This window comes from Helianthus annuus, chromosome 2, assembly GCF_002127325.2.
Source record: "Helianthus annuus cultivar XRQ/B chromosome 2, HanXRQr2.0-SUNRISE, whole genome shotgun sequence".
Taxonomy (NCBI): Eukaryota; Viridiplantae; Streptophyta; class Magnoliopsida; order Asterales; family Asteraceae; genus Helianthus; species Helianthus annuus.
This window is the reverse complement of record NC_035434.2, coordinates 112,207,532-112,228,420: the sequence shown is the minus strand read 5'-3', so window position 1 is coordinate 112,228,420 and position 20,889 is coordinate 112,207,532. Positions and strand designations below refer to the sequence as shown.

Genomic DNA, 20,889 nt, shown 5'->3' with positions numbered 1-20,889 from the left:
GCTCACCGTCGACACACCAACCAGTCGCTGCCACCCGCAACCTGCCATCGCCTTCGTCGCCACCAACCGCCACCCACCCACCCGCCATCGCCTCCGCCTCCACCTCCAACGCCACCAACCACCACCACCACCACCACTCACCATCGATTTTATTACTTCGTCTTTTTTGTCTGCCAAACAATACATGGTAATAATTCATTTCATTCCCGATGGTAATCAAACAAGACATGGAATGGTAATGATCCATTGCATTCCCTCGTCCATTCAATTACCTCGTTCATTCTATTATCTCGTCCATTCCATTACCCATACCAAACAGTGTTTATTTGTTTCTCACCTTATCTACTTTAGTGTTTTTGTTAATTCATTTACTTTCATGTTTTTTTCATTCATTTAAATTTAAAAAAGTTAAACTACTTGGTGTTCCGGCTCTATGTAAAGCGATTAAATTATGAGTTATATTTTCTATGACCCAACCCCATCTAACATAAACCAATATTTAACATGTATCGTGTTTTCGCACGATATTCTTAATAATTTCATTAAAAGACTATATTTGAGTTAGTCAGAGACAAAACGTGTATTTAGTTCACTTAAAAGCACGTCTTAATTGTTCATGTAGCCACTTGATGAGTATTTTTAGAATCATTTCATCACTCAGGGACTTAGGGGGTGTTTCACTAAGCTTATTTAACTAAAAAAACCTTTTTGTTTAAAGAACTTATTGAGTTATGACTTATAGAAAAGGAGTTTTTAAAAAAATGTTTGGATTAGCTTATATGGTAGGAAAAACCAATAAGTCAAAAAGTTGTTTTTTAAAAAATGTTTGGTTTAGCTTATTCCTGTAAATTGATTAAAAGGGACAATGTTATAAGGAGTTTGAAAAAGCCACATAACTTAGGGCATTTTTGTAAAACTTTTTATGAGAAGTTATAGGTGGCTTCAAAAAGTCACAATGTTCTAACTTTTCAAAACTGACTTTTTCTCTCTAGGTACAAGAAGTTATTTTAAAAATTTGTTTTGAGTTTGGCACACTTTTTCTCCTTATTAACTTTTTATAAAACTAAATAAGTTATAAGGTGTGGAAAAACTTAGCCAAACGCCCCTTTAATAACTCAGCACAAGGTTGCGAAAGAGACCCTAAGGCCATCCGGGGCGGTCACCTTTTAGCCCATGATGAACATATATAACGAGTTATAAAAAACAAAAAACCGCCGCCACCATCGAGTTTAACGCGAGAAAATTATCACGCGTGAAGAATGGTACGTGTTGTTTGATTTGTTGGGTTGTGAGGGTTTATTGTTGGTTGTTGTGAGTGATAAGCATTTCCACTAAAACGCATCACTAGTGATGGAATAATGGATGATGACATGACGGAACTTGATTGAAAGTTGTGAGTGAGTGAAGACCACCCCTACCCTAACTATTGATAAGAATAAAACCGACTCGGAGTTCAGGGGCAAATAAGTCATAACGCTCCCCAAAATTCAAACATCTTCCAAGACCCCCCAAAACCCTCGTCTTGGTGCGGAAATTTACGTTAATCAATCTTTCATTTTCAACCAATTCTTCTGAATCGATTGATTTCAAGATCATGCACACCATCACCGATTGACAGACTGTCAACAATGGATCTTCCGCAAGAAATCGACGATTACTTACGCGAATCGCTAGAGTATGCGCTCGGACATCCGGTATCTGCACGTACTCTGGAGCTAAACATTCGATCTTCAGAAGAAACACAAAGGCATATTCGCGATCAATGCTTCATTTTGAAGTCGAAATTGTCGGAGAAAGATAGAATCATCCAGTGTATTAGGGTTAGCGTTTATTCACCCTTTACATTTGACACTTTTTTCCTATTGATTAACATATTAGGGTTTGTTTGTTGTCTGGAACTGCAAGATTCGTATAACACACGTGTACTATTTATTATGTTGAGAACTGCAAGATTCGTATAAAACATGCGGTACGTAACACGCATTGATATTTTAATAAAGAGAGAAATATAGTGGGGTAGGCTGTTAAGTAACCTTCTTACGTGTTATTATGTTGAGAACTGCAAGATTCATATAAAACATGTGGTACGTAATGCATTGATACTTTAATGGGAGAGAGAAATATAGTGGGGTAGGCTGTTAGGTAACCTTCTTACGTGTTACATTTAAAGTAAAAGATACATTTGTAATATTATGTTGCATGTTGTTCTCACAGTTCTCGACATAATCTTGATTCTAAAGACGGTTTTCTAATGACAAATATGCAATTATCTTTTGTGCATTATGCGGTTCTCAGCATAATACTGGTTACCAAAAAAACGCACCCCACGAGATTAAACAAATAAACCATAATTTTGATTTTGAAATTTGGGCATGTAATGGAATGACAAATGAACTTTAGAGGTTCTAATTTTGCATTAGGCTGAATCAAGTATGAATGCACACGCTTTAAAGAAGTTTTCGGAAGAGAATCAGAAATTGATCACTGAGCACACTGAGTTGCTGGCTCGATGCGCAAAATGGGACGTTGAGTGTACATTGTATGAACGTGATATAGAAGCGTTGAAGGAGTTCGGGAATCAGGCTGATGAACGGGCAAAAGAGGCAGAGTCTCGTGTTCTTTGTTTGGAGGATGAAACAAGCAAGTTGTGGGAAGAATTGCAGTCTCTTAAGAAACTTTCGGAGGGAGAATTTACAGAAAACATTCTTATTGATACGTTTATCTCAAGTTTTATCAACGAGGATGAAGTTGCATCAGCATCTCTCTCGTTTTTAGAGGCTGATAGTCGAGTCGATTTGTGCCAAAAGATGCTAAAGATTTGGGATGGGTTAGTTCTCTTTTTAGTTTTTTTCATCCCATGGATCATAACAATAAATAATTCCAATACATATATCAAAAACTGTGTATAAAATGGCAATAGCTGACAGTACGCGTAAAACGAAAGGCATGAAAATAATCAGGATCTTTGTTGTCATATCTAACATGTCTAACATACAAGATGTGTTCGGGTGACGTATTTAATACATGTATTTAATTAAACGGGTCGACTAGCCAACTCGTTTGACTTGTTTAGATATACAGTTTAACGGGTCGTGTTTTGGTAAACGAAATGTATTTTTTGTGCTAATTTTCGACGGAAATGAATGCAGTTTAAAGCCAGTAACACACACTGTTTTAGCTCTGGCTTCTGAGGTCAAGAATCTGCAGAAAGATAAAGATATGTTAAGGATGAATCTCATCAAAGCTGAAGAGGAGGTTTGTTAATCAAAGCCTGTTTTTTTATTATTTATTATTTTTGTTAATACATAGTTTATTAAATTAGCATTATTTGATGTTGTAAGGTTGAAGCCTTGTTTAAAGAAAACAACACACTAGATAAGGAATACACAAGATTGACAAACCTTCTTGATTCAGAGGGAAGCCATAGCAGTGGATCCATCAAGGTATATAATAATCTGTGGTATTTATCCTGTCAAAACGGGCGGAGTGGGTGACGGGTCAACTGGGTTCAGTCAAAACGGGCTGTTTAAAAAAGTATCTATTTGACGGGTCAAGTTATTCTACAAACCCTCTAATTGTAAGAAGTGTAAGAAGGATTTATAGAGTGACTAGTGTCCAATAAACTAAAACTAAACCCACTACATCACCACCAAAAACCTAAACACCCACCCCCACCCCACCACCACCCAAAAACCTAACCCTCCCCCCCCCCCCCAACCAAAAACCTAAACCCCCCCACCCCCACCCCCCAAAAACCTAAATAAAAATCTAAAAAAAACTAAACACCCACCCCCACCCAAAAACCTAAACCCCCACCCCCACCCTCCACCCCTCACCCCCTCAGCAAAAAAAAAAAAAAAATCTTTTTTTTTAGGGTGGGTGATGTGTGTGTGTGGGGGGGGGGGGGGGGGGGTTTAGGTTTTTGGTGGTGTTTTTTTTTTTTTTTTTTTGTAGTGGGGTTTTTTTGTGTAGTGGGTTTTTTTAGGTTATTGGACACTTGTCACTCTATAAATCCTTCTTACACTTCTTACAATTAGGATCCTTTGTATTTGATCCTAATCCCTATTTTACAGAATTTCTTTAGGTTATGAAATAAAGATTTTACATTTTTCGTATGATATGTTTCTTGTATTTTGCAGAACTGTGAACGGAAATATAGCAACAGCGCAGTTGAGAAGATCGACTTCAGTGATGCTGCGGATTCACCTAGGAAACTACTGTCTCGTTGCTACATAACACATAGCCCCTGCAACCTTATATAAAACTTGGTTAGAACTAACACTGGATTATAGAAACATTGTTTTCCAAAAAATATCCTTGAGAAGTGTGACAAAAGTATAAAAATAACAGATGTTACAGACTTATGATCTTGGGTGCAATATCATAATGCTCCATGTTTTACATTCGTCTACTCGAACGCTCACTCTCTCCACTCCCTCGGATGTTCTTCCTCCCTCCACGGGACGGACTTTCTCCACGGAAAATTTGTGTCGTCCTTGGACCTACTACACCACATAAGTGCTAGCTATAAGCGACGGGTCCAAGCACCTCCATTGTGGAAGGTCATATGCCCTTATACAACCCTACATAGTAGCTTTTATCTGCATTGAAAAGAAAATTTGATCATTTTAACAAGAAAAGTAGAAAACTGTGAGATATCGGATACACACATGTACTTGAGGTTTTAATTGTGGAACATAAAGTTGTTATATAGCGCAATGTACAAGCGCTTATGCGATTATTGCGGTCTTTGATTTGTATTCAATGGGTGTATATTATGAGCCGGGTCAAATATGAAGTGCATTTTGCCTTTGAAGTGTACTTGATGAATCTAGACCATTGATCAATGCAAAATCAATGGCTTAGATTATGGGTGTGGTTTCGGGGGAGTAGTTAAAACAAAATGCGAGAAAAATAATACTAACAGTAGTTTTAATATTTATAGACACGTTATTGTAATCAACAATAACGTTATTAGTGGTAGTATTATTTTTATTATTGGACACATCAATGTAACCAACAATGTATTAGAAAACAGCTACTTTTAACTATACCATTTTATTATTCCACTTAATTATGATAAAAGTTTTAACTTTTAACTTGACATGTGCACTTTACTCTTCGTCTCTTGCAATAATTAGTCACATACAAACCCAACAAAAAATATACATATTTATTTCTTCACAGCTCAAATTCACATAAAAAAAATCTTAAACAAAACAAAAAACACAAGGAATCATATGCACTTCTGTCCTGCACACCCTTCCTGTCAGTGGGCCCAGATTCAACACAAACAACCTCGAATAAAGAAACCAAACACATCATGGAAAAGTAACATGCCCAACTCAGTAAAGATGTATCTGCACATGGCTCCTGTTCATCCCAACTTTAACAAATTCCTACCAAAACGACATTCTACCTTAACAAAACGACAATCCCTACCTCCTTCCTCTTGCCCCACACAAATTTCTTCCTTAACACATAAGCTACACACATTATTCACTTGTACCTTACATATCACTCATGCATAGTCCACTTATACATTATACACTAACAATACCCGTTCAAATTTACCGTTCAAAAAATAAACAAAACAACAAGAAGTTCTGATTTAAGAATTGAAATCGGTATACATAGAAACTCCTTTGAAACCGGTTAAACCGGTATCAAACCGGTCAAATTCCGCTCAGATCTAGTCAACAAACCAACATAACCCAATCCGATCTAAACGAAAACAGGCTTTGACCTTCTTTTTGACCAATTCAAATCGGTTTTAACCCTAACCGATCTTGAATTGTAACCCAATTATTAGCAAAACACGCAACGACTACTGAGCTAGGCTTTTAAAATAAAATAAAATAAATAAATAAATAAAAAGCAATGCATATATAGAACAAATGAAGATATATTACAAGAAAATAAAGTATCCATCATCATCATAATCATCGTCAAATATAACAATCACATCATAATAAACCCTAGCATCAACAACTATAAAAATTGAATAAAATCCAAAACAAACAAAATAAATAAAACCACCACTTTCACTTTCACCAAATCTCACACCACCAGATCTCTACAGCAACAAACCACCAGCAACAACCGCAACTAAACCAAATCCAACACTCTTCAAACCAGCACCGTTAGGAGAAGCAGTTGGAGATCCGGTAGGAGTCGAAGCAATCGACGGCGGAGATGCCGCCGGACCTCCGGCAGGGGTATCAGCGGTGGGAGGAGCCGGTGGAGACGCAATCGGAGATTCCGTTGGAGTTGATGTAGGCGCGGTTGACGGCGGAGTAACCACGGGAGACGGCGGCGTAGCGGTAGGAGTGGCCGTCGGAGAAACGGTTGGTGCGGCTGTCGGAGACTGAGATAGTGCAGATCCGGCAGCTAAAGCGAGGAGGAGAACCATCACGAGTGTTGAAGACGCCATTGTTGTGTTGTTTCTCTCTCTAGAAAGCTTGATTTGTGAAGTTTTTAGAGAGAGAGAAAGCGGTTATAGAGAGAGAAATTGTGAGACGGTGTGGAATATGAGGGTTTATGTGTATGTGTGATATATATACAGGGTTTTTAACCTTTTAGTCGGTTTGAGTTAATCATTAAGTGACAACTCATAGAGACGAAATCGTGGACGTCGATTTTGGTTTATTATTGCGCGTGAAGTGGTTGGTGCGTTAATCGTCGTACACGTGTCCTGTGAGGGGAAATTACAGCTTTGCATGTTAATATGTCTACAAGCGGTTGATCGGGTTGATTAAGATGGTGAATATTTTATTAAGATTATTGCGATCTTGTTGTAAAAATAATATTTGATGGTGGATGTATAATTATCTTTTGTTTTTATATTGTTTAAATATTGACTATATGTTATTGCGATCTTGTTGTAAAAATAATGTTTGATGGTGGATGTATAATTATTATTATCTTTTATTTTTTATATTGTTTAAATATTGACTATATGTTAGGTTGTAAGGAGTGGTTAAACATTTTGGAGTGGCAAACCAAAAAACCGACCAATCAGAGTGCGCCATGTCAATCAGTCAAAAGTGTTTAAACTTTGCTGAAAAGTATTGGCAATGGCTTAGACATTTGGTGAAGTGGTAAACTTTTAAAATAAAAAAAAAAGAAAAAAAAATGTGATTGGTTGAGATTTGAATGGACCCCACCCCACACCCCCCCCTCTCTCTCTCCTTCCTTCCTTCCCCGTGTCGATAATGCCTCACCGATTGAACACCCATTTCGTCAAACACTTCAATCGGCAAAGGGTTGGCATTGGTTTGCCGCACTTTACCGAATCGGTAAAGTGGGTTTGCCGAAGCACACACCTTACGCCCTTATTGCGATCTTGTTGTAAAAATAATGTTTGTTGGTGAACTAGAGTATGCCTCGCCCGCGTTGCGGGGCGTTAAACCAAATATTTCTCACTTTAATAACATATACACATTTATTTCGGTTAGTTATACATGCAACACGATATCAAAAAAGATACATCAAGTTAACCGAGTAAAGAAAAAACTATCATAGTTATGGTAAAAAAATAACTAAAACGATGACAAGCGTGTAATTTGGAGTTGGAGCAAAACGATAATTTGTCAGGAGCAATTAGCGAGTGCTAGGCAGTTGTTTGGCACAAAAAAAACTAAATTAAGTCAACCAAGTCAAATAAAAGACTATAATAGTTTTGCCCAAAAAAAAAAGCGTTGAGAAGATTGTAATTTTTAGCTGGGGTAAAATCGTAATTTTAAACTGGAGGTAAAATAATATTTTCAACTGAGGGCAAAATCATGTTATTTTGAACCGGGGGCGAAATTGTAGTTTTAAAATGAGAACCAAATTAACAAAGAGCAAAATCGTAGACTAAGCTGGGGGCAAAGCATAAATTCAATTTCGAACTGGAGATAATATCGTAATTTTTAATAGGGAATAAAATCGTAATTTAACAAGACTTATAAATAACTATTTTATGAAGAAAAAAAAAGATTATTAAAGTCAGCCGCCATTTTGGCCAATAACTTTCTTTTACTATTTCCGCCGACTTTTGTAGCTTAAGATTGTATGTATTGAAAATGAAAATTGAAAATGTATAAGTATTATTATTATCTTTTATTTTTTATATTGTTTAAATAGTGACTATATATTATGTTACATTTGAAACAATTTTTGAATTGAAGTATTGTTCCCATCTCAAACCGTCGTTATCATCTCAACTCAGACAACTCACCATCATCTTAACACCCTGTCCCCATCATTCATATCCTACATCCTGGACACCCATGTGTAGACATGCAAACGAACTCAACATTTAGTGAATTCTTCTAACAAAGGTTCATTTATGTTTGTTTACATTGTATATATCCGTTCATTCATTTGAATATACATTCAAATTTAGTGTTTGTTTACGTATACGTATGTACTCGTTCGTTCATTTGAATATCCATTCAAATTTAGACAAGTAAACGAACTCAGTGAATGCTTAAAGGAGGTTATGTTCGATCATTGTTTAAAGAACAAGCATGGACACACAATTTTGTTCTTTTAATTAAAAGAAGAGTAAATTACAAGTTTTGTCCTTTATGTTTGTACCAAATTGTAGGCGGTGTCCTTTACCTTTAAATTTGACGAGTTTTGTCCTTAATGCTTCAAAATCCTGCACGTTATGTCCTTTAGCTCTAACTCAGTCAGATTTTTTTGTTGAATATGGTCATGTGCCTTGCACATGAGGGTATTCTTGTCATTTTACCTCTCAAAAGACTATTGAGTAAATAACTTATATTGAGGGACTAGATGTGTAAAATATTAATGAATAAAATATTAATTAAAAACTCATCCTCTCTCATCTCTCTCTTCTTCATCTCTGCTATCTCTCTTCTTCATACCCATTAATCAAATGTTCGTCTCCAACTACAACATTCTTCATACCCATTAATCAAATGTTCATCTCCAACTACAACACAAAGTAGAAGCCTCCGAAGAGTAATTACAGGAAACATAGTGCTTCAGTTGCTAGAAAGATGGATCTTGATCAAGAAACTGATATAAAAGTCAATATTTCGGTACCCATAGCTGCATCAGATACAATGGATACCGATAAAAGCATCATCTTAGAAACGGAAAAAAGACTACCTTCTAATAAATCAAGATTTGGTTCTTGTGTAGCTCCATCTATTGACGATTGTGAATTTGATATAGACAAGAATCCAATTGAATATGTTTATGGCAATCAGGATGAGGTTGAGGATCTATCTCGGATCCAAAAACAATTACCCAAATTCAATCATCCCCAACTGGGAACAAAGTGAGAGCCTTTTTCTCCTGTGGAGGCCACTAATCATCTGCATATGAACCTCGAACTGGAGGGCGCTTAAGGGTTCTCGCTGGCTCATCGCCAGCGAGCTCAGACGAGTCAAACTTTCAGGAATTGGGTTGAGACGACGGCGTAGAGATTGCCGGTGGTTGTTGTTGGTGGTAGTGGATGTTGCAGGGGTTGTGGGTGTTTCCGATATCCAAAAGCGATTGCAAGATTGGGGGTGATTAAGGTTTCATTAATGGGCATGAAGAAGAGAGATAGCAAGGATGAAGAAGAGAGAGAGAGAGAAGAGAGAGTGTGAGTTTTAATTAATATCCTATTCTTTAATATTTTTACATATTTAGTCCCTTAATATAAGTTATTTACTCAATAGTCCTTTGAGAGGTAAAATGACAAGAATACCCTTATGTGTAAGGCACATGACCATATTTAACAAAAAAATCTCACTGAGTTAGGGCTAAAGGACATAACGTGCAGCATTTTGAAACGTTAAGGACAAAACTCGTCAAATTTAAAGGTAAATGACACCGCCTGTAATTTGGTACAAACATAAAGGACAAAACTTGTAATTTACTCTTAAAAGAATGAATATGATATATGCCTCGGTCATTTATTTATATTTGTTTACATATATTTTGTATATCCGTTTCATGAAATTTATTTAAAACTGACATTGATTTAAAGTTAATGTGGTTTTTGCATTTTTAAAACCCATTATATAGATATCTTTGTGGTGGTATTTTAGGGGATATTCTCGTTTAGATGTTCATTTATTTCATTCATTTATGTTCGGTTATTTCTTTTATGTTCATGAATTGTTTGAATTGAATAGTAACGAATGAACAAAATCACGTTCATTTTCTTCATGAACAAAAGAAGAAGATGAAGAGATTTCATTCTCTTAAAGCTGTGCGTGTTCGTTTGTTATATACATAATATGATACATTTTTCTAAGTGGTTATTACATACGCCGGTATGTGATGATTGAATATCCCTTTGTAATATATTTATTGACTCGTATCTTGTTATGTTACAACGCCATCCCGCGACATACTTTTACGCATTTTTAATAAATATAATAATATTCATTATTAGCGATAGATTTAAATTGTCGCTACCAAACTTCGACCATTCCTTATGTTGTTACCATCTCATTGAACGCTAATATCCCTTTTCTGTCACTGATCTTCTCAACAGTTCTATTTCCTTTGATTTTCATGCTTTAACACAAAATCCTATTATGGACACAAACACACTTGGAAATCAAACCATGCAACAATATGGAGAATAGTGGAGACAACCACGTCGGAGTGAATACCAAATGCGACACAAAAAGCGGTGATTATGAGCCTTGTAAATTAGTTATACAAAAAAAGAGAGAGTGATAGAAAATTCTTGTAGATTTGTGCTTGTGTAAAAATCTAACCTAACAAGAGAAGAATGACGAGGCAATATTTTGTAATAGTCACTTATAGAGATGGTGGTGATATGAGGTTGTTGGTTGTCAAAATCATATAATTTCATCTTAATTGTAAATAATTATCCTAAAATTGTCATTCAATTAAAGTTGTATACTTTTCTGGTGTCAAGTAAATAAATGTCCATTTTTAGATCGTAGATTACATAAAACGCTAATATTTCAAGTTTGTTATATCAATAGTTAAGAGCGTGATACAATACATGACAAGTTAAGTGTATTTTACAGCAATTTACTTCTATATTAAGTAATTAACTTTTATGTGACTAACGTCGTGTAATACGGTGAAAGAATGTTATTATTATAGCATTGTTTATTTAATATGTACGTTACATTACATTATATTAGACTTTGATAGCGTGTATATGTAAATTATATGTTTCATTTCAAGACCTATTGATCTTGTGATTAGGGTTGTCAAACATCTGTCGAAAAGGAATAAACCTGCTAAATCGTAGCAATTTAGTCAAATTTCTTTTCTAAAATATGATTGTCCGAGTTGTTTTTCTCAAGTCACCATATTGGGTTTTAAGGTTTCTATGAGTAACTTAAACTAATCTAACAAGTCACAAAAACACAAAATTGCTTTAGAGGTATTTGTTGAGGTTGATATACAAGTTTATATCAAATAAATTGCAGGGTAAGTTATAATGTTTACGACTTTACGTTTTCACTTATGGATTTAATTGACTCCATAACAATAACAAGAAGCTATATCTTTCTATAGTTTTGATCCGTGAACAAGTAGAACAACTTATTCAATAATCGGCTCGATTTTAAAACATTATCTGGATCTCGTTATCTTTCTATTCTCTCTCTTTCTCCCTCTCATATTTTTCTTCTCGATGCTTCTCGAAGATGAGAGTATTCTCTTAAAATTTCTCTTTGGTGTTTTAGCTACCAATTATTATCGTTGACCCATGATAACCAATCGTGGTCAATTTTGATATGTACCCACTACTCCATGTTCATGCAAGCTACGATTTCCATTATAGTTCATGTTTTGTTTGTTTACTTTTGTAAGTGTCTAAGTAATAGGGTTAGTGGGGTTTAACCATTTAGTCCATGTTTTATTAATTCAGTTTGTAATTAAGCCTATAAAAAGGCATATGTGTTAGTGTTTGATTATCAATGAAAAGAAATGAATTAGTCACTTACAAAAATCTCTAAATTCTCTCAAGTTCTTATCTATTTTCTTTGGATCAATTGGTTAACGATTCGTTCGTAACAATTGGTATCAGTGCGGTCTTGATCCCCTCATGGACGCTCACGAATGGAACGAGTCATTGGATCGAATCATATCAACGATTGCTGAGATGATCGATCTTCTAAAAAACGAGTCCCGGAGATGGGCAACTTCACCCATTTTTTCTACATCGCTACCGTCACCAGCTGCCACATCACCACCACCAACTTCCGCTCCCGTACCTACACTTCCACCACCCGTTTCCGCCACTGCACCAACAACTACAGCACCACCACCAGTTCTCTCTCCCGTGCCACCATCGATTTCCGCCCCCGAACCACCACCGGCTCTTGTGGCTTTACCGACATCAGCCCTTTCTTCTCTTGCTTTTGTCTCGAGCCCAGTGCCCTTAATCTCACCTTCTATACCTATTTCAGTTGCTATAAAAATTCAACCTCTCATACTACCCCTATCAATTCAAACCAATAGTGGCATCAGTTCTCATAACCCCTACAAACCCATTTTTTTCATTACCACCTTTGCAACAAAAATCGCCCAGGTCACGGCCAACCTCCCTCACTCTCAGCCACAAATTATTCAATATGGATTCAATTGCAAAATGCCACTTGAATTCAATTTCATGGTGGTCTCCAAGTCGAGGCACCAGTCCCTCACCCTCACCCTCACATGGGAAATGCATACACAACAATCTTGTCACCACATCCAATTGCTTTGGTCTTGTAAGCAGGAAAGAAGTTGACAAAGGTGAAGCCGAGTGTCACACCCCAACCAATGGCGGAAACATCGGGATGAGACGAAGTGTGAAGATTGCTCGAGACATCATAACGCTATTTGTGACAATAATTTAATAATCCAAATTTCATTTCCAAAATAAATGTCAAAACATTACAAGAAAAGCAAATAACAACATTGTTCAACATAACATAAACAAAATTGATACAACACTTTAAACCTAAACGTCTAAGTGAGTATTTAGGCATCTTTGCTATCCGTTTTCATTTCATCATCATCAACCTGTAACATGTTTAAAAATACAATTCAATGCAAAAGCAAAGGCGAGTATACAAGTTTGGTACGTACATAGCATAAGTTAAAAAGTGTGATCAATTCCTCATGGCAAGCATATGATTCAAGATAAACCTTAAATATGGCATGTGTCTAACATATCAAACCAAGAAAACGCAATATGCTCAAGACATAACCTCAAGTTTACGGGCGGGTCGTTAATCCTATAGCGCTACATATGTCAAGGTTTGGCTCGTACGAAGTTAATGATAAGTTCAACACATAAGAATAACCCAAGTTTAAAGTATCAAGTCATCACGTATACAAGCATGTTATAGGAACGTTCATGTGTTTAACAAAGTGTTCATGTGTAAGTTAATAGGTAAACATGTTACACCCCAAAAGTGGTAAAAGTAAAAAGGGGGAAATACGAGTATACTCACGGTTTACAAGTGGTGACTTGAAATTCCGAGAGCAAGTTTGTAGATGAATTAGTTCGGAGCACCTTGTCCTTCTACACAAGGAAACGTAGGTGTGTGAGTTTGGCGTATAACGGAAGATTATAGATTCGGAGTTTTTAATATATAGAAAGTAACATAGGTGAAAATAATCATCTTGTACGCATAACTCTTGTTCTTGACACTATTGAAACTCAAAAGAGTTGGTATGATTTCATGGATTCTAAGATCCATTAGAGTCGTAACAAGGGCATGGTCATAGATGATGTAACGTCCACTTAACAAATAACTATTAAGTCATCATCAAGTCTTAGTTACTTAGATGTATACATATAGAATAACTTAGATATTATATAGTTTACAAGTCTTATGATTCAAGCATGAGGTAGGAGATTAATGTCTCCATTTAGGTACCTCTTTGTGTCATAGAATACATACATGAGGTAGGAAGAACAAGCTTCCATTTAGGCACCTCTATTGTTCACCACTACACTTGTTGTTATAAACAACAAGGAGGGTCATGAACATACAAGTATCAAGGTATTAACAACAACTAATCTATAGCAAAACATCAAGTAATGAGTGGATTCTTATGAAGGATAGCCCAAGCTAATCCAACCATCACACATTCAACAAGTTTCACACTTGAACATTACTTGTGGGTAAAACCCTAATTAAAAACAGAAAGTTTATGAGGTTTTAACCTCTGATTTAGATGTCTCAACCTTGTTTTTAAGATTAACCAACCATGGGATAAGTTGTAAGCATTAGGACATAGGTATGAGATGTGTTGGACACAAGTTGCATAGATTTAAACAAGTTTTTGATGAACATAAAAACAAACAGAAAGTTTATGGACTATTTCGGGGCATTTCCAGGTCTGATTTCTCCAAGGAGAAGTCTAGGAATCGAACCCCATGATTATACAAGCAAGTAGGAAAAAGAATCGAGTGAATCGGATAAGAATTGAGTGAGTTATGCTCATTTTCGTGAAGGGGTGTCAATCTACTCGAACCCTTGCTTTCAGCTACGGTTTGGTGGATGTTTTGTGAGTTTTTAGGGTTGCAAAAGTGGTAGGGAGGCTGGTTATATGTGGTATTTATAGGGGGAAGGATTAGGGTTTCAATGGGTTGGGCTTTGGAAGTGTTTAGAAGGGGTTACACCTTGAAACTAGCCCACAAAACCCAACTATATGGGGCTGAATTTTGCTGAATTGGGCTGCCATATTTCTTTATTTTTTTTTATTTTTTTAAAACATTATAATGAGTAATTTTGTTAATTAAGTTGTGTAATAATATGCAACAATGTTTCCCCTAACTTGTAACAAGGTGAAATATGAAATAAAACATGATTTAACTAGGTAAAAAGTGTAATGTACAAGTTTTATTTACGAAGCAAGTTCCGTATTTTACAACGATTACGATGAAAGAATGGTTATAAGAACACAAGATTTCCAAAGATAGAATTTCACGTAAGGTTTCTAAATGTAGGATGTTTGAAAACGCAGGGCGTTACAGTCTCCCCTCCTTTAGGAAATTTCGTCCCGAAATTTATTCAAGAGGAAGGCTTGAAAGAGTTTTTGGCATAAAGGTGATCATTAAGAATTGAAACTTGGGAAGTTTGAAAGTTTTGAAAAGTACCAAATTTTGGAGAACGTCAAGGTAGATTTGCAAGGGGAAGTTTTTAAGGATAGTATAAAAAATCATACTTTCGTAAAACCTGTTTATTGAGAGGAACGAAAAGGTTTGTTACTTTAAATAAAGCAATAGAGGTATACTAAGTATAGTTTCACAAGAATCAAGAATAGGGAGGCTATTTTATAGGTAACGAGGTAAGTTAGGACTCAAATGTTTAAACAAGCTGGATTGCGAACGAGTTTTGTATAAAATAATACGAGTATAGAATGAACGAATGACTCTTAAAGAGTACAAGTATGTGAATAGCATAAGTGTTGGATAGATGAACGTAGTGTGTTAAGGATGAAGTCTCGTCATGAATAATCGGATATAATGCGTTTGTGAGTTGCGTGAAGTTGTATTAGGTCCAAAAGGTCTGCAACACACTGAATTTCTCATGGCACGTTTTACGAAAGTTTGGTAACATGGTGAAAACACTTATATATAGGAAGTACCAGCGGCGTATCCACCATGTTTTAACCACATTACGTCCGTTTCGTTACTTGGGGTCATGTTACGTTCCGTGTCTTACCATACACAGTAGTACACTCTATGGTTCTCATACGCCTATCACTATAATCCCGTGTGCACCCGTGATTATTTTGATCGTCGCATGATCCGCATAGCTTGTACTAGTTGTGTATGAATCGGGGTATACATAAAAAGTTTAGAATGTGTACGTACAAGAATATAGTATATAAGCAAGTCCATGCTTAAGTATGTGTGGGACCCACGCAAGCGAATCCCTCAGGTTACGCTCGCGTATAGGTACGAATGTATGAATCATGAGTAAGGATGAAAGTATGAGCATAAGTTTAAGTATGAATACGCATGTATGTATGAGCATAAACATAAAACGTGTAAGTAGTATGTGTACAAGCAGAAGCGTAAAACGTATAAGTAGTATGTGTATGAGTACAAGCATAAAACGTATGAACATAGGTGTAGGTATGAAAAATAAATATTGCGTATATGGTGTACGTTGAGGCATCGTGGATTAGAAAGGCTAAGTATGTAGATACGAACGATATAAATGGTGTTATCGCGAGATATCGACTAAAACGTGTATGACAATGTGCATGTATAGTTGTTCCAACAAAACGTTGAGTTTATCGAATCAAAATTAGATTGAGCCTGGTTTGAAAGGTAGAATATAGTTTGTATATGTAAAGGAACATAAAGTACTCGTTGGTTATGCATAACGTATTTTGTAACAAATAGAAATGCTAATTTTGTTTAAAAGGGTTTACGTAATCCGAAAAATGGTCGGTCCCTATGAAGTCTTCTTGCCCACGTGTTTTGTAAATTGGTGTAGGAAAAGGGTTTTCGTTAAAAAGTAAGTTCATTTCATCAAAGAAGAAATTATGAATTTAGGAGGTTCTTGTGAAAACTAGGATCCTTAGAAGAGAAATTTAGCAAAAGGACTTAGTGATTAAAAAAATTAACAAATGATTTGTTGATGTTGAAAAGGGTATTTGGTAAAACAATCATATAACTTCTATAAGATCTTATAAGTATTTGAGAAAGGTTGTTTGGATTTTGATTAAAAGTAGAAGGTGAGCATGTTTTAGTGATTAAGTCGAATATGAAGTTCATGGGCAAGAGTTTCATTGAGCCGATTAAATTGATAGGTAGCATTTCGTAAGGTTTTGAAGTTGGAGCAATAAAACGTTTTAAGACATGATTATGAATTTCGCGTATATGAGTTGAGTGAAAATAGATTGTAGAATAAGAAGTACGTTTGATAAAACAATGCATTTTGAAATCGGTATGAGTGGGTATTTTGAATAATGATAAACAATTTGGGTATAAAATATGATCGAGTTTGCATAATAAGATATTTTGAAGAGACGTTTTGGTAACGATCACCTAGGAAAGGGAATCACCCCTAACTCGTTGGTGATGTCGTTTTTTTTTAAGAAAAAGGGGAGTGGAGTTAGTCGTCAAGGTAAGGAAATCACTCCAATCTTAATGATATATCTCCACTCGTCGTTACAAGGAATATGAAATTATATTATATGAAATCATGCATATATATAAATGTATGGAAAAGGTTCAATATGTTGTGTGCATGAAAAGAGAATATCGAAAGTATACTCGAGTTTGAAAGATTGCATCATATAAAATAAATATTAGGAACACATGTTGATCAAAATTTGGATGGTTCCAAAACGGAACTTTGACTAACCAAAGTGGTCGAAAAGTCTTTTGAATTTGAGGAGCATGCTTTGGCCTAATAGGTAAAAAACTCTCGCCGACAAGTCGGTTAACGGTATTTACCCTTCCGGTTACTACATGTCCCAAATCAATCGAAGTTTCGAGACTTGGCGGGATTTATAAAAAAAAAAATACCAAGGGGTGGAACTAGTCGACAAGGTGCGGGTTTCACCCCTAACTTGACGATTTCGTATCCTAAGTGTGGTTGGTACTCGTCGGGTCAAAATTTAATTTCGACATGTTGACGAGGGTCCACTAGAATTTGAAATTTGAGTTTTACCATTAAGATGTGGATTTCACTCCTAGCTTAATGGCGATATCTCGTGTAAAAAAAAGAATATGTAGATTGAGAGTCGTTCACCAAATTGTGGGTTTCACGCCTATTTTGGTGAATTCGTCTCGAGTGTTTACGGATTTAGAATAGTCGAGTAAAATGCATGAGGGAAAGAGTATGTTAAAGGAATAAACAACAAATATAAACTCACAATGAAGCATATTAAGAATAGCACATAATGAGTGGGACAATAAAACATGTATTAGCACATAATAAAGCAAGTATAGCATGTCAAGTGTTAACACATAAGCGACATATATGCTTAAAAGATCAAAAGAGAATAAGTAAGAGCAAATAAGGTAGCATGCAAGTAGTTTCAAGTAAAACATAAGAATAAGGCTCTAAAACTATAGACTAGGCTAAAGCATTCCTACTTTTCCTAATTCCCTATAGTTATGGCTCTGATACCAATCTGTCACACCCCAACCAATGGCGGAAACATCGGGATGAGACGAAGTGTGAAGATTGCTCGAGACATCATAACGCTATTTGTGACAATAATTTAATAATCCAAATTTCATTTCCAAAATAAATGTCAAAACATTACAAGAAAAGCAAATAACAACATTGTTCAACATAACATAAACAAAATTGATACAACACTTTAAACCTAAACGTCTAAGTGAGTATTTAGGCATCTTTGCTATCCGTTTTCATTTCATCATCATCAACCTGTAACATGTTTAAAAATACAATTCAATGCAAAAGCAAAGGCGAGTATACAAGTTTGGTACGTACATAGCATAAGTTAAAAAGTGTGATCAATTCCTCATGGCAAGCATATGATTCAAGATAAACCTTAAATATGGCATGTGTCTAACATATCAAACCAAGAAAACGCAATATGCTCAAGACATAACCTCAAGTTTACGGGCGGGTCGTTAATCCTATAGCGCTACATATGTCAAGGTTTGGCTCGTACGAAGTTAATGATAAGTTCAACACATAAGAATAACCCAAGTTTAAAGTATCAAGTCATCACGTATACAAGCATGTTATAGGAACGTTCATGTGTTTAACAAAGTGTTCATGTGTAAGTTAATAGGTAAACATGTTACACCCCAAAAGTGGTAAAAGTAAAAAGGGGGAAATACGAGTATACTCACGGTTTACAAGTGGTGACTTGAAATTCCGAGAGCAAGTTTGTAGATGAATTAGTTCGGAGCACCTTGTCCTTCTACACAAGGAAACGTAGGTGTGTGAGTTTGGCGTATAACGGAAGATTATAGATTCGGAGTTTTTAATATATAGAAAGTAACATAGGTGAAAATAATCATCTTGTACGCATAACTCTTGTTCTTGACACTATTGAAACTCAAAAGAGTTGGTATGATTTCATGGATTCTAAGATCCATTAGAGTCGTAACAAGGGCATGGTCATAGATGATGTAACGTCCACTTAACAAATAACTATTAAGTCATCATCAAGTCTTAGTTACTTAGATGTATACATATAGAATAACTTAGATATTATATAGTTTACAAGTCTTATGATTCAAGCATGAGGTAGGAGATTAATGTCTCCATTTAGGTACCTCTTTGTGTCATAGAATACATACATGAGGTAGGAAGAACAAGCTTCCATTTAGGCACCTCTATTGTTCACCACTACACTTGTTGTTATAAACAACAAGGAGGGTCATGAACATACAAGTATCAAGGTATTAACAACAACTAATCTATAGCAAAACATCAAGTAATGAGTGGATTCTTATGAAGGATAGCCCAAGCTAATCCAACCATCACACATTCAACAAGTTTCACACTTGAACATTACTTGTGGGTAAAACCCTAATTAAAAACAGAAAGTTTATGAGGTTTTAACCTCTGATTTAGATGTCTCAACCTTGTTTTTAAGATTAACCAACCATGGGATAAGTTGTAAGCATTAGGACATAGGTATGAGATGTGTTGGACACAAGTTGCATAGATTTAAACAAGTTTTTGATGAACATAAAAACAAACAGAAAGTTTATGGACTATTTCGGGGCATTTCCAGGTCTGATTTCTCCAAGGAGAAGTCTAGGAATCGAACCCCATGATTATACAAGCAAGTAGGAAAAAGAATCGAGTGAATCGGATAAGAATTGAGTGAGTTATGCTCATTTTCGTGAAGGGGTGTCAATCTACTCGAACCCTTGCTTTCAGCTACGGTTTGGTGGATGTTTTGTGAGTTTTTAGGGTTGCAAAAGTGGTAGGGAGGCTGGTTATAAGTGGTATTTATAGGGGGAAGGATTAGGGTTTCAATGGGTTGGGCTTTGGAAGTGTTTAGAAGGGGTTACACCTTGAAACTAGCCCACAAAACCCAACTATATGGGGCTGAATTTTGCTGAATTGGGCTGCCATATTTCTTTATTTTTTTTTTATTTTTTTAAAACATTATAATGAGTAATTTTGTTAATTAAGTTGTGTAATAATATGCAACAATGTTTCCCCTAACTTGTAACAAGGTGAAATATGAAATAAAACATGATTTAACTAGGTAAAAAGTGTAATGTACAAGTTTTATTTACGAAGCAAGTTCCGTATTTTACAACGATTACGATGAAAGAATGGTTATAAGAACACAAGATTTCCAAAGATAGAATTTCACGTAAGGTTTCTAAATGTAGGATGTTTGAAAACGCAGGGCGTTACACCGAGAAATGCGAGTGGCGCCCACCATGGCGCTTGATATGGAAAACGACTCCGAGTGTTAGAGTACGAGTCGAGTGGCGTCCGCGTTGGTTTACACCAAGTCGTATCCTGATTTTCGACTTGCGGACAAGTCGAGTTCGAGTGGGGTGGATTGATATGTACCCACTAGTCCATGTTCATGCAAGCCACAATTTCCATTATAGTTCATGTTTTGTTTGTTTACTTTTGCAAGTGTCTAAGTAATAGGGTTAGTGCGGTTTAACCATTTAGTCCATGTTTTATTAATTGAGTTTGTAATTAAGCCTATAAAAAGGCATATGTGTTAGTGTTTGATTATCAATGAAAAGAAATGAATTAGTCACTTCCAAAAATCTCTAAATTCTCTCAAGTTCTTATCTATTTTCTTTGGATCAATTGGTTAACGATTCGGTTCGTAACAAATCTTCACTCCTCACTTTTCACAAACGATTTTGTAACGGCATTGAACTTGGATCTAATAAGGTACACATTCAAAGAAGAACAAATGGTGGTTCTATTGATATACACATTCAAAGAAGAACAAATGGTGGTT

The 20,889-nt window shown here is 35.8% G+C and overlaps 2 protein-coding genes across 2 annotated transcripts; one reads left to right on the top strand and one right to left on the bottom strand.

Moving 5' to 3' along the window:
- Nucleotides 1-1,457: 1,457 nt before the first annotated feature.
- LOC110925915 lies at nt 1,458-4,411 on the top strand. Its single transcript, XM_022169710.2, has 5 exons — nt 1,458-1,820; nt 2,421-2,827; nt 3,150-3,255; nt 3,342-3,443; nt 4,140-4,411. Exons 1-5 carry the CDS (start codon nt 1,629-1,631, stop codon nt 4,260-4,262), a joined length of 930 nt encoding a protein of 309 aa, XP_022025402.1. The 5' UTR covers nt 1,458-1,628; the 3' UTR covers nt 4,263-4,411.
- A 1,456-nt stretch (nt 4,412-5,867) lies between these two features.
- Nucleotides 5,868-6,541, bottom strand: LOC110921043 (classical arabinogalactan protein 5-like). The gene has a single exon (XM_022165307.2). It carries the CDS (start codon nt 6,431-6,433, stop codon nt 6,077-6,079), a length of 357 nt encoding a protein of 118 aa, XP_022020999.1. The 5' UTR covers nt 6,434-6,541; the 3' UTR covers nt 5,868-6,076.
- Between the last annotated feature and the right edge of the window lie 14,348 nt (nt 6,542-20,889).

Bases quoted from the DNA above. Each gene is read 5' to 3' on its own strand.
- LOC110925915 (XM_022169710.2), top strand. From the start codon at position 1,629: ATGGATCTTCCGCAAGAAATCGACGATTACTTACGCGAATCGCTAGAG. The intron at 1,821-2,420 runs GTTAGCGTTTAT...ATTTTGCATTAG, and splicing joins GAATCATCCAGTGTATTAGG to GCTGAATCAAGTATGAATGC. The intron at 2,828-3,149 runs GTTAGTTCTCTT...AAATGAATGCAG, and splicing joins ATGCTAAAGATTTGGGATGG to TTTAAAGCCAGTAACACACA.
- LOC110921043 (XM_022165307.2), bottom strand. From the start codon at position 6,433: ATGGCGTCTTCAACACTCGTGATGGTTCTCCTCCTCGCTTTAGCTGCC.